The sequence below is a fragment of the Eschrichtius robustus genome, chromosome 15 (genome assembly GCF_028021215.1).
Source record: "Eschrichtius robustus isolate mEscRob2 chromosome 15, mEscRob2.pri, whole genome shotgun sequence".
Classification (NCBI taxonomy): Eukaryota; Metazoa; Chordata; class Mammalia; order Artiodactyla; family Eschrichtiidae; genus Eschrichtius; species Eschrichtius robustus.
In genome coordinates, this window is record NC_090838.1 from 21,283,288 (window position 1) to 21,296,853 (window position 13,566).

Below are 13,566 nucleotides of genomic sequence, written 5' to 3' on the forward strand. Positions count from 1 at the left end.
CCCAGCACACAGCAAGTATTCGATCAGCGTTATCAGCATTACTGGGGCAGACACTGAGAATCCAAGGGCACCTGTTTGAGAAGCAGGCGCCCAACACACATCCAGCTTCAGGCCTCCAAGACCGTAGAACACCAGTCTAAGAGGGAGGCAGACTACGGAACTGTGCTTTCTCTGCCCCTTCTGCCTGGGGACTGCCATCTGGGCTTCCTGAAGCTGGGCCTCTAACCACGATCCTTCCCCAACTCCAGATTTCCCATATATTCTGCTTTGTAGATGCATCCTACCGGCCAGGAAAACTGGAACAGATGCTGTGGGATCAGAGGAGAGAGAACTCTGAGGAGCTTGCCGAAACGTTTCCCACTCCTGACACGGGGCTACGCCCATTGCCACCGGGCTACCCCTTCCTGCCCGGGCCCAGGGGCGCTGCAGTCACCTGTTGGGAAAATCTGCAAAATTGTTACTCCTTGTCCCCCTGGGTCACACATCCAGGTTATTCTGGGGTTGCATGGAGGCAATATGTGCAGGCAGGGAAGACGGTTCTGAGGGACTGGAAGAGCCCTGCTGGCGGGTCACAAAGCCCTGGCAGACCCAACCAATCACCTTCTTCTCATGGCTGACCAAAGACCTGACTCACGGGGAGGCTCAGACTCCCAAAGCTGAATTTAAAAAGTGGAGATGGGGCAGGTGGAGTAGTTCCGCGGCTGGTGGGGAACCAGCACACCTACATCTGGACGGTGTAGGTTCAGGTAGGGACTGGAGCTTCTCCAGGATTCTGTTCTCACAACACTTTTAGGTCACTCTTAGGTAGCTCTTCCCTAAGATTCTGAACCCTGCCGAGGTCCCAGCCACTGGAGTCCTGAACATGTCCTGCTGAACACGATCTAAACTCTATAAAGAGGCAGATCTGGATAATGCTGCCATGCCCCTTGTAGCTGCTATCCCGGGGAAGGAGTCCTTTGGGGAGTCCTGGCCAGATTGCTCTATCTGGTCATTACTCAAAGGGTTAATGGAAATCCAGGAGGGGAGTAAACAGAACTCCTCACTTGCTAAAATTAATCCATTTTTAGTAGGGTCCATGTCAGTTGGCAGGTAGAAAGTTAAACCTTTCTTTCCAAAGGTCCTCTACTGGACATCTTTAAGTTCCACAAACACCTACTTTTTAAGTCAACAGACTTCCACGATGGGAGCTGCCATCAAAACAAGGCTACCAGCAGCAGGCTCCTGGAGCTGTGCAGTGTGGGGAAGCGAGGCTTAATGGTAAAAGCTGCGGCTTGGCCATGGGCTCAGCCACCAACTGCCTGTGAGACTTTGAGCAAGTAGTTTGAAGTATCCAAGCCTCAGTTTTCAAGCCTGAAGAATCAGAATGATTCTCTTGAGCGTGAGATTGCTGTGGGGTTAATGAGGGACCCCGTCTGTGGGAACCAGAGGTTAATCCTCTCTCCACTTTGGGGGCTGAACAACCTTCATGACAGGCAGAGGATGACAGATGTGTCTGACTCATGTTCTTCTTCCCAGCACCCTGGAAAGCTCCCCACAGAGTTCCGATCAGGGTTCTGAGCAGGGGGAGAGCAGGGGCAGGCGTGGCTTTTGGTTGTGGCCCTCCGGCAGCTGTGCTGGAGCTCTGGTGCCCATTTCTTTCCTTAATTAGCACTGGCTCAGGGCCCCGGACGCAATAAAATATTGCTGAATGAATGAATGAATGAATGGGAGAGGCTGAACTGCAGTGTGGGGTTTCAGGTGGCAGGTGGGCTCAGAAAGTGTGGTTTTCTGGCCACATTTCCTATCTGTTGACCCCAAGGAGCAGGAGAGTAGAAAGCTGGCTGCACCTGCTGGCCACACACAACCAGATGCAGCATGAAGCCCCTGGATGCTCAGCAAGAGATTGAAAAAGACCTCTTCCTCTGATACAAGGAAAAGAGAAACTATATAACATGGCTATATAGCTGCCAGACTCCTCAGAGCAGGGCTTTGGGGTGGTTCTGAGAACAGAACTTGGTACCTGCTGGGAGGATGCCCCAGTCGGACTGGCTCTCAGGCCAGCCCTGTGCACACCCCCGGGGAGGGGATTGCTGGCCCATCTGCGGCCTGAACATAAAGAGAGAGGGGGGCTGCAGCGGCTGCTGGGACATGTGGGGAAGAGAACATTTGTGTCTGCGGCCCTGGTGTGCCTGGTGTCTCCTTACTGATCCTTCATGCTTCAAAAGCAGTTCTGGTCTTGGGGGGCACATTCAAGCCATGTCGCTTTATCTTCCTTTCAAATGATGTTTCTTCAGACCGTGTGGCTGACAGCTGTCACCTGGCCAAGTGGCATGTGCTCCCCTCCTCTGAAACTGGAGTCTATGAATCATTCAGCCGACTTTCCCTCAAGCCCAGGCCCAGCCCTTCTCTGCTCTCAGAGCCCCTCCCCCGCCGCAGCCAATCCACCAGTTTTATTTCCATGACTTTTTGACAGGCTGCTCATTTAATACTCTAACCTTTCCACCAGCAAGTCTACCTAACAATGTCCAGAACAAACCTGCCAAGGTTCAACATTTGAGTCTCTGTCCTCTCTTGTGCAGACTGTCATTCTGCACGTCCCCGAGACTCGACTCTACCTGCCCCCCTGCAGGCGATGGTCGTTCCCCCTCAGTGGGGACGTGCACGGGAGGGGTACCTTCAGGCCTGCCCACCTTCCAATAGCTTCTCTCCTGGTCTGCCATGGTGGTTGAAGTTCCCACCATGAATGCTACTCTTGTGGATTATAGCATTTGTCTCCAAAAAGCCTTAGTTATCATCTCAATTTCGAATATGAGGCGATGAAGGCTCTGGGTGCAGTGACTTGCTCAGACTCAAGATCAACCACTGGCAAGGCCAGAGCGTGAAGCCAGGCCATCTGCACCCAAACCCTGTGCTCCTCCCGCACCATGGCACCGGGGAAGGAAGAGCCACTTGATTAAATCCTCTGCACAGCTCTAGTGCAGGATGACTTGCTCTGATTTAGGCCGCTGAGCATTAAGAGAAAGGAAAGGAAAGGTCAAAGGGACGGGGTTGGAAGACCCTGCTATTGTAGCCCTTGGAACAGAGCCTGCTTCCTCTGGGTGGTTGCCTACCATTCTCTCAGGGGAGGTGAAGCAGCCCTTGGTTACAGGTGTAATCACCTTTAAGAGTTGTCTCAGACATTGTCTCTGCTGTATTTGGAGACAACTGGTCCACTCAGGGCTAGATGCTTGGGCAAATGCTTTATATGCCTCCTCCACCCCCAGAAGCTGCTCTGATTTGAGTTGAGGCCTGAGTCAACCCCCAATACAGTAAGTCATCAGAAGTTGGACCCGTTGATGAGTTTAACTTATGGCTTTGGGGAATTGGGAGGTTGGTTTAGTTGAGTCCAGAATCTTAGAGTAGGCCTAATGCCCTAGGCCACTCCAGCTGGTTCAGTTCTCAGAGGACACCTGGGTCAGGAACAAGGACTCCACTCAAGCCTGTGCCCTGACACCACCAGGTTTTGACCAAACCAGGCTTCCTCTTTGAGGGACAAGGTCAAAGTTAGGGGCTCTCCCTTTTCTAAACTGAGCTAGGGAGAGAGGGATTTGGGGATGGGAGAAACTTTTAAAGGAGTCTTTGCCCAGGACCTGGGTGCCACCTGCTGGCCATAATTTAGTTGTATTTATAGGGCCAAATCTGGGAGAAGAAAATTAAAAGGGCATCCTGCCCTCCCCATCATGATGAGGAATAAGGGAACTAGGAGGCTGGTTTCTTCGTGACCGCCCCCCCCCCCCCCAGCAAGTATGACTGAGAATCCTTGCAGAGACCCCCAAGTGTCTTAGATGAGTTCTCCTGAGCCAAAATGGACCTCAGCTGGGCCAGAGGGTAGCATCACCTGAAAGAACCAGAGCCAGTCGCAAGTGGAGACAAAGCTCTGCTCCACATTATCAACTGCCCACCCACACCCACCCCACCCTCCCACCCCGCTCCATGCGACCCACACCCACTTCCCCAAAAGCCCCACAGGAGGTAAAAAGTCATAATTGGTGGTTCAGCCCTGAGAGGAGCCATTTTTTTCCAGCTTTCTCCTTACAGGCACTGTTGGCTCTTTGGGGACCCTAGATTCAGTCTAATCAAAGGTGTGGAAAACGCCCTTCCATCATCAGGCACGGACAGAGCTGGGAATTTCTGGCCAAGCTGAGAAGATTTGGGCATTTTTCTAGTACCTGTGTAGCTTTTGGTGACTCTTAGGGCCCTGATAGCAAGGTCTTTAGTTGTGTTCTGGAAGGGAGACTGGAGATTTTTCATACTTACCAAGGAGGAAAATAGCCAACGCTGTACCCCAGGGAGGTCGCAAAACACCCCAGTATCCCAGCCTGTGCCATTGCAATGCAGGCCAGGCAATCCCAGCCAAGCACATGCATCAGATGAGGACTGTGGTTCTAATACCTTGTTGTGCACCAGGAGGATTTTTTAAATTATAAAGATATAAAATAAAATAACTATAAAATATATAGTTATACACACACATATATATAGATATAACACTAAATATATTATACAGTCAGCCCTCCATATTCGTGGGTTCCATAGTCATGAATTCAACCAACCATAGATGGAAAATATTTGAAAAAAAAAATTCCAGGAAGTTCCAAAAAGTAAAACTTGAATTTGCCATGAACCAGCAACTATTTACATAGTGTTTACATTGTATTAGGTATTATAAATACTCTAGAGATGACTTAAAGTACACAGGAGGGTGTGCATAGGTAATTTGCAAATACCGTGCCATTTTACATAAGGGACTTGAGCATCCACAGATCTTGGTATCCACGGTGGTCCTGGAACAAATCTCCCGTGGACACTGAGAGCCAACTATACTATGTATTATATATAAATAGATTGGTATATATCATATGTAGTGTATCATATATATTTATACATACTATATATGAATACTACATTATATATAAATATATACTAATGTATATTTATATAGTGTATTATATATAATTGCATATATACTATGTAATAATATACATGATGTGGTTATATGTAATATTTAGAGAGGCTAGGGAACCGCAGGTAGGCTGCCCTCAGGTTGGAAGACCCTTGAAGCTCAAATGATTTCAGTCAAAAACTGGAGGACTAGTTTAGACTAGGACCAGTGCCTCTGCTTTTCTTCAGTAATCAGCACTTGAAACTCATACACAGTAAACAGGAAAAAAATCCCTAAAGTGGCTCAGGAATTCCCAGGGCCAACCTAAGACCGCCCTATACCTCCCAGAACCACCCCTGACCAGCCCAGACTCTGTACCCCAGGAGTGCAGGGATAGAGCAGCCCCCAAGACCTCATGGAGAAATGAGTCCCCAAGCCTGTGGTAAGCCAGTATCCAGAATGGCTTGTCCCCTCTGCAGTCAGATCCCACAGGCCTCCGCAGACCCCCGAAGGCCTGGCAGGTACTGACCATTCTTATTGGAGCCGTTCAAATCCATTCTCCAGCTGTGCATGCTCTCTCCTTCCTGACTTTCTGTAGCACCTACCGTTCTCACCACACTTTGGGGCATTTGGTTATACTGTTCTGCTGTGTGTTGGTCTCCCCAGTGAGACTATAAACTCCTTGATGACAAGGGCAAATCTTTCTATTTCTCAGAGTCCCTAACTAAATACTCATCAAAATACAATGCACTTGCCTTGACCCTACCCATCTGCCTCTCTAATCAAGTCTGGTGTCCACGTGCCCCTGCCACGCCTGCTGAGGTTACTTTAGGTGAGTTCTCTGGAAATTAAGAAGCACTCTCCTAACTCTAGTCTCTGTGATTGTCATTCACTGAGAATTGATCTAGAACCCCAAAGTGAATGAAACAGCCTGGCCATTGAGTTTACAGTCAGGTGGAAGGGACAGACACACAAGTGATTTCAAGAGAATGTGATCAACGCCATGATTGAGTAAGCTCAGGGTGACAGAGAGACACAGATGAAGGCCATGTCTCCCTGCACAGGGGCTCAGAGAACGTGTCTTGGAGGCGATGGAGCCCAAGCTGAGTCCAGAAGGTTGAGTGGGGGAGGGAGGGTCCAGGTCAGAAGGTGATAAGAGATGGTTCAGAAAGAGGAGAAAAGGTGAGGAGGTGTCACTCAGTCATTCAACAAATTTGCTGAATACCTTGCCTGTGACAGGCCTGGAAACACCACTACTGGCTTTGAGATGCTTACTGATGAGGGAGGCAGGCATTTCAGCAAGTCCAGTGGTTAGTGCAAGGGTCAGGTTACAGGCCGGTGGCTCAAAACCACTGTGTAAGAAGGGACTCAAGTGCAGTCAAAATTACCCTCAGAAATCTCTGGAATTGTCAGCTCCTGAGTCCTTAGAAGCTCCCAAGATGATAATTTTTGTTTCTCTTGGCTTTTTGGCTCTGTCTGGCTTCCCTTTCCCTGGGCAATGAAGGACAAGGTCTATTTTTAAAAGGAGGAATGACTGAGAATAAACAAGAGGGTTTCTTGATTTTTCTTCAAAAAATGTATTGAAGTTAAATGTGCATCTAGCGAGGTTCCATTATATATACTTGGGGTGGGGCCATGGGGGAGCACAGCCTAGCAGGTACCAACTGAGCCTCTTCTCTAAAGCAGCTTCTCTAATTTAACTGTGCCTGTAGACCCTCTTGGTCAAGTGCAGTTTCTGACTCAGTAGATCTGGGGCGAGGCTCAAGAATTAGAATTTCTAACTTGAAATTTCTAACAAGCTGATGCCCATAGAGCACCAAAGCTGCTCCAGGGACCACAGTTTGAGAACCTCTAGAGCAGAGAATGAGTGGACTTTGGGGGTGGCGGCCGCATTCCATGCAGAGGGTGAGTAGAGAGCTGCCCGTGGCTCCCAGTTGGGGGATCAAAGTAGAAGACAGGGCTGGAGAGGGAGGGCTCATTGAAGAGCTTCGTAAGTGATGGGGAGGGGGTCACATTATAAGAGCAGATACCCACAGGGGACCGGGAAGTAGGCTGGGTGTATTCTTCCTTCAGGGAGACAATTTGCATATTAAACCTAAATATTCTTCACTCCAGAAATATGGACTCTCACAATTCTTGAAATACGCAGTCCTATTTCTCCATTTATGATAAAGACCTAGTTACAAGAAATATTTCCCTCTCTCTTAACAGTGCAAGTCAGTAATAACAACTGACACTTGACCTCTGCGTGGGGATGGGGGGAGGGTAAGGAGGCACTTACACCCACTGGCGGGGGGGGGGGGGGGGGGAGGGGGGATGGGTGGCGTGTCCAGGGCTGCTTTCACATAGATTCTGACCACAGCAGCGTCAGGGATGGACTAGGGGGAGGGAGTGCCTGGGGGCTGGAAGGCCCCCTAGGAGGCTTCTGCTAGCCTTGGCTGGAGAGAATGGATGCAGAAACCCCGAGGCAGCAGGAGGCGGGGCGAAGAGCAGGGCACACTGGGAAGGCAGAGTAGCCGGGCTCACTGAATGATGGGCTCTGAGGCTGAGGGGGAGTAGGCTGTCTGGGACGACCCCACAGGTTTCCAGCGTGGGTGACTGGGTGCCTGGTGGTGACATCCACTGGGATAACGAATGCAAGAGCAGAAGCATGTATTGAGGGAAGTTTCTGGATAAGCGGAATTTAGGTGCCTGTGGATCGGCCAGCAGGCCACAGGGATTATAGGGGTCTGAATTCAGAGCAGATGCGAAGATTAGTCAGCTTTCTAGAACCCCAATCTGGTCAAGTATTGTCTGCTTAAAATCCTCTAATGGCTTCCCTTGTTTAAACAGAGTCCAGACTCCTCCTCATGGTAACCAAAGCCCTCGCAACCAGCCCCTTCCAGTGCCGTTGCGCCACACCCCAACACAAACACCCGCTCCCCAGCCCTGCTGAACAGCTCCGAGTCCCGGAATAGTCCCGGAATAAGCCATGCCTTTGTTCTTGATAGTCCTGGGGCCTGCACTGCCCTTCTACCCCACCCCCTGTATGTTCAGAAAATTCCTACCCCTTTCAGGCTGCTCTGAAGTCTTCGCTGACCCTGTCAAGCAGAAGAGATCCCTCCCTTCTTTGTGCCATCCCTGAACTTTGCATGTGCTGCTTTTCCTGCCCTGTCACTCCCTGCTGTGGGGATTTGCCTGTCTGTAAACTCCTCGGAGGCAGAGACCACGTCTGACTTCACCACTTCTTAGTGCAGGTCTGGCATATAGTAGTCACTCACCAAATGTTTCAAGAGTGAATGAGTACCCCTTCTCCAAGAGGCAAACTGCTGGTCTGGAGGAAGATGCTTCTCGTTTCCCCAGAGACCCTCCAGCTCCCTCTCCTTCGGGCTCAGGAACAGCACAAGGCCCCCAGGGTCTTACCTTGCCTTTCTTCTTTCTTTGCAGCTGGGGTATGGCCGTCAATGTGTACTCCACGTCTGTGACCAGTGAGAATCTGAGTCGCCATGATATGCTCGCGTGGGTCAATGACTCCCTGCACCTCAACTATACCAAGATAGAGCAGCTCTGCTCAGGTGGGAGGCTGGGAATCGGGGGGAAGTGGGCCCTGCTGGGGGGGGCAAAGGGGGGTAGGCAGGAGGCAGAACAGCCACCGCGGACAACGTAGCTTGTAACTGGGATTAAGGAGGAGCACTGCAGAGCCCTCAACTAGCCAAAGTGTTTGGAGTTGGAGTAAGGAAATAGGGGTCTACGTGGGATGGAAAGAGTAAAAAGCAAAGAGCAGGGGCTTCCCTGGTGGCACAGTGGTTAAGAATCCGCCTGCCAATGCAGGGGGACACGGGTTGGAGCCCTGGTCCGGGAAGATCCCACATGCCGCAGAGCAACTAAGCCCGTGCACCGCAACTACTGCGCCTGCGCTCTAGAGCCCGCGAGCCTCAACTACGGAGCCCGCGTGCCACAACTACTGAAGCCTGTGCACCTAGAGCCCGTGCTCCGCAACAAGGGAAGCCACCACAATGAGAAGACCGTGCACCGCGACGAAGAGTAGCCCCCGCTCGGCACAACTAGAGAAAGCCCGCGCGTAGCAACAAAGACCCAATTCAGCCAAAAATAAATAAATAAAATTAATAAATTTACTTAAAAAAAAAACCACAGCTTCCTAAGGAGAGGTTAGGTTACTCTTTAAAAAAAAAAAAAAACGAAGAGCAGGAGAGGCACAGTAAAAGGCTGCAGAAGGGGAGCGGCAGTGGGGACAGGCAGTGAAGCCAGAGGTCACGTGTACCAGGTCCAGCCTAGCCACTCGGGTGGTGGGGGAGGGTCCAAATCTCAGCTCTTCTTGTACTGCAACCCTGGACAAGTCACCACACCTCTCTAGGTCTCAGTTTTCCCATCCATGAATGGAGATGACATCAGCTATCTAACCAGGGTTGCTGTTAGGATTAAAGCCCATACATGCAGTGTTTGATATGGTGCTGGTACATGATCACATCACTGTATGGTAATTGCTCTCACTCTTGGGAAGTCTGGCCCCGGCTCTGGGAACAAAGAGAGAGAAGAGGAGACAGAGAGGTTTGGGGGAGCAGCGCCAGTTGGCCTGGGGAAGTGAAAACGAGCATCTTGTGTTTCTCCACAGGGGCAGCTTACTGCCAGTTCATGGACATGCTCTTCCCTGGCTGTGTGCACTTGAGGAAGGTGAAGTTCCAGGCCAAGCTAGAGCACGAATATATCCACAACTTCAAGGTGCTGCAAGCAGCATTCAAGAAGATGGGTGTTGATAAAGTAGGTGCCTGCGCTCTGAGGGGCCCCGAGGAGCTGTGTGACCCTGGGAAAGAAGATGGCCCGCCAGCCAGGGCAGCAGGGGCTGCTGGAGTCAATCCAGTTCTCATGCCTCTCTCCACCCCGACTCTCCAGGGGGAATGTTCCCCCAGCTCCAGGCTCAGTGGAAAACCCCACAGCTTTGGACATCCCATCCTGATGACATTCCTGTCCCTTTCTCCCCTCTGGACCCTACACCCCAGCACTTGAGCCTCGGTATATTGCTCCTATTAAGTTCCTCCTCTGTAGGGCCCAAGAAAAGCCTCTTGGCTCACTCTACTGCCTCAACGGCCCAGGACCCTGGTTCCAGCAGCCCTCACCCCACATGCAGGCGCAGCACCAAGGGATGTCTCCCCACACACTTCCTCCTGTGCCTGGAGGAAAGGGCCTGCGGCCTACCCATCTGCTCTGGTGGCACGGGAGGGGGGCCCGGTGGAGAAGGGGGAGGATGCTGCAGCCCAGGGGCTGGCTTTCCTGAGAGCAGTGGCCCTCTCACAGAGAAAGGCAGCCCTGCAGCAGCAGGAGGTTAAAGTTCTCTGCTTCTGTGGTCTATTTCAGATCATTCCTGTAGAGAAATTAGTGAAAGGAAAATTCCAAGATAATTTTGAGTTTATTCAGTGGTTTAAGAAATTCTTTGACGCAAACTATGATGGAAAGGATTACAACCCTCTGCTGGCGCGGCAGGGCCAGGACGTAGCACCACCTCCTAACCCAGGTGATCAGATCTTCAACAAATCCAAGAAACTCATTGGCACAGCAGGTAATGTGCCCGAGCTGGGGGAGGGAGTGTGGGGGGCCGGGCCGGAAGGCCTCTACAGCCAGGAGCGGCCCCTGGGCCACCGGCCCGGCCCTGCCAGCCTAGAGGAGACTGTTGTCACGGAGTTCAGATGACGCCGCCTGCTGCCCGCTTAGACCAGGGGGAGTCACAGTAGGGAGGAGAGGGCTCCAGAGACTGCCACAAAAGGAGAGCCACCGGCACCAGCCAGGGTGGCAGCTGGTGATGGGAGGCCCCGGGGCACCTCCCTCTGTAGCCCGAGCCAACTCCTGTGCCTCGAGATGATGGGGCAGCCCCTGGCTTGGTTCCTCTGTCCAGGTCCATCCAGGCCAAGGGCCTGGGCCGGCACTACAGACTCTTCTTGCCCTCTGCCCACTTGATTCCCCGGGGATGGGAGTTGGCCAAGCTTGACCATATCTTCCCCCATTTCCAAAATCCCACAGCCCCAAGTCCTCAAGAGATGAGTCTCTGGCAACGAGGCTTTGTCTGGGTTCCAGAGGAGAAGGGGAAAAAGCAACAGGGCCTCTGGGGGATGGGAAGGTTGGCGAGAGAAGAGGAGCAGCCCCGCACGCGTCTGAACCCGTCATAGCAGAGCGGCTCCTCTGTGTGTGCTGCTGCCCGCCGGGGCCTGCCCCTACTCCCCTGCTTGCTTTGCATTAGAAGCTCTGTCCTGGGAGCCGCCATAGCTGGAAAATAAGTGGCCACAGCATGCCGGGTGTGCAGGGGAGGAGTGGGGTCCCTGAATCAGGCCCAGCAGAGGGCCCAGAGACCATCCTGAGGCAGGGGGCCCAGAGGGGCAGGGCCAGGCTTCTGTGGTCTCCTCCAGAAGTCACCCCCGGGGAGGATGGCTGTGGGCTGGGGTACCTGTTAGCAAAGACCCAGTGAGACCCTGTGCCAGCTGCTTTTCCCCAGGCCCCAGCTGTCAGTACAAGAGGGCCCTCAACCCTCCAGCCCCACTCCCCAAATTCGCCATCCCAGTTCCCTCCTCTCCCCCTCAGGCCAGCTCTCCTCCCTGCCTACACCTTACACTTTCTTTAGTTCCCTGTAGCCCCTGCTCTCCCAGGCTTGCCAGAGGGCTGCCCCGCTGCTGTGGTGTCACGTGTGGCCGTGGCTTGAGGCCTAGATGTAGATGCCCATCCTGAGAGGGAGAGGAGGGGAGGGCGAGAGTGCCTGCCTTTCGCATGGGCCTGCCCCGCAGTCACACCAGGCTGTCTCGTGCCACGTGAGCTGTGGGCTCACGCAGCCCCGATCTGACTTTTCTCCTCTGGGCAGTTCCACAGAGGACGTCCCCCACAGGCCCCAAAAATATGCAGACCTCCGGCCGGCTGAGCAACGTGGCTCCACCCTGCATCCTCCGGAAGAATCCTCCATCAGCCCGAAATGGTGGCCATGAGACCGATGCCCAGATTCTTGAACTCAACCAGCAGGTGAGTGGCGTGGACACTGGCAGCTGAGAAAGCCCCGCCACAAAAGCCAGGCCCCCGGGGCGTCAGGGCGGGAAGGGAGTCCGAGGCAGGGGTCTCTGGCTTGAACACCACCTTCTCCCCGAGCAGCTATTGGATTTGAAGCTGACAGTGGATGGGCTGGAGAAGGAGCGCGACTTCTACTTCAGCAAGCTTCGAGACATTGAGCTCATCTGCCAGGAACACGAAAGTGAGAACAGCCCTGTCATCTCCGGCATCATCGGCATTCTCTACGCCACCGAGGTGAGCCCTGCCAGCGCCTGCTGAGCCTCACGCATTCCCGCCGGGCCCTCAGACCAGAAGGGGCCTGGGAGAACGTGGGCCGATGAGGGCAGCCCGCTGAAGTCACCAGCCCAGGGTCTCACAGGGCGTGAGCAGGGGAAGTAGGACAAGAACCTGGGCCCTGGCTCCCAAGCTACCCTCAGGAGTCCGCACCCTCAGCCTGCCTGCCTGCCTCACCACCTCTCTCCCTTCTGCCCTCCAGGAAGGATTTGCACCCCCGGAGGACGATGAGATTGAGGAACACCAACAGGAAGACCAGGACGAGTACTGAGGGCGGCTCCAGCCCTGGCTGACCGCACGGCTGCCGTGTCTCCTCACCCCCGCTCCCATGCCCACATTATAATCCTTTCCTGACAGCCAGCTGGCCGGGTGCTTTGTGTCAGTGCCGTGGCCCTGGGGAGCCTGGCGAGCAGGGCTTGGGGGGTGGGGCAGGCGAGCAGGCAGAGGCCCCTCCTCCTGTGGCAGAGGCCCAGTTGGGCGGGATCCCTGCCCACTCCCCACCCCTATTTATTTCCGTGGTCTCTATGCTGTGTCGGCCAACACTTCCCAGGGGGCTGCTGCCACCCACCCCAGCCAGCCGCCTGCTCCCCTGACAGCCAGCAGCTGTATATTTGACAAAGTCATTGGTATATTTTTACTTACTGGATTTTCCTTGCACTTTACCTGTTCTTTTCCCAGGGCTGACAGCACGGGCTCCGGGGCAGCGTGTCTGGCTTGGCCTCCCTTCCCCGTTGCCAGGGCTGTGGCAGGACTCACCGATTCTTATTTATTTTGTCTTTTGACTTCCCAGTAGTTGAGGGAAAGGCTGATGTCAGGAGAGGGATAGGGTGACTGAGGAGGGGGTGCCTTAGGCCCCGGTGGTCAGGGAGAGTGAGGGGAGCACGTGAGGGATGAAAATGACCTCGTGGCACCAGGCTCGCCCACCCTCGGCCCCCTGCCCCCAGCACCGAAGCCCAGCACTGCCCCGAGGCCCCCAGCTACTCCCCCTGCAGCTTGGTTCATACCACACATGCTCTGCCTGGACCCTCCTGTACGTCTGCCTCCCCTCTGCCCGCCTCCCCAACCCCTGCCCCTCGGGCCACCCAGCCTGCATATGTGTTCACTTTTATTTAAATAAACTTGTGTGGTAAAAGTCCATACCATATCTCCCTCAACTGAGCCACAGCCTGGCTCTCAGTGCTCTTCTCCTGAGCAACCCCGTCTCCAGAGGCGATGGCCATGGAGCACAGCACCCCTGCCGTCCTCCCTCGGGCCCAGAAACCACCACTGGCTTAGCCTCAAGCGCCCAGCTCTGACCTAGCCCCCATCTCCCAACGCTGATTCCCCGGGCTTTAAGGGCTTGCCATTTCCCT

At 53.5% G+C, this 13,566-nt stretch overlaps 1 protein-coding gene across 2 annotated transcripts in view; it reads left to right on the forward strand.

The window, feature by feature from the left end:
- MAPRE3 (microtubule associated protein RP/EB family member 3) overlaps nt 1–13,351 on the forward strand; it is a 48,581-nt gene extending 35,230 nt beyond the window's left edge. Inside the window, exons 2-7 of one of the 2 annotated variants that reach the window (XM_068564708.1) lie at nt 8,327–8,454; nt 9,513–9,658; nt 10,253–10,454; nt 11,742–11,896; nt 12,023–12,175; nt 12,417–13,351. In XM_068564708.1, the coding sequence (XP_068420809.1) occupies nt 8,334–8,454; nt 9,513–9,658; nt 10,253–10,454; nt 11,742–11,896; nt 12,023–12,175; nt 12,417–12,485 (846 nt within the window). In that variant the 5' untranslated portion in view covers nt 8,327–8,333 and the 3' untranslated portion in view covers nt 12,486–13,351. The remainder of the gene's footprint in view (nt 1–8,326; nt 8,455–9,512; nt 9,659–10,252; nt 10,455–11,741; nt 11,897–12,022; nt 12,176–12,416) is intronic. The other variant, XM_068564707.1, reaches the window with a different exon arrangement.
- The last annotated feature ends 215 nt before the right edge of the window (nt 13,352–13,566 follow it).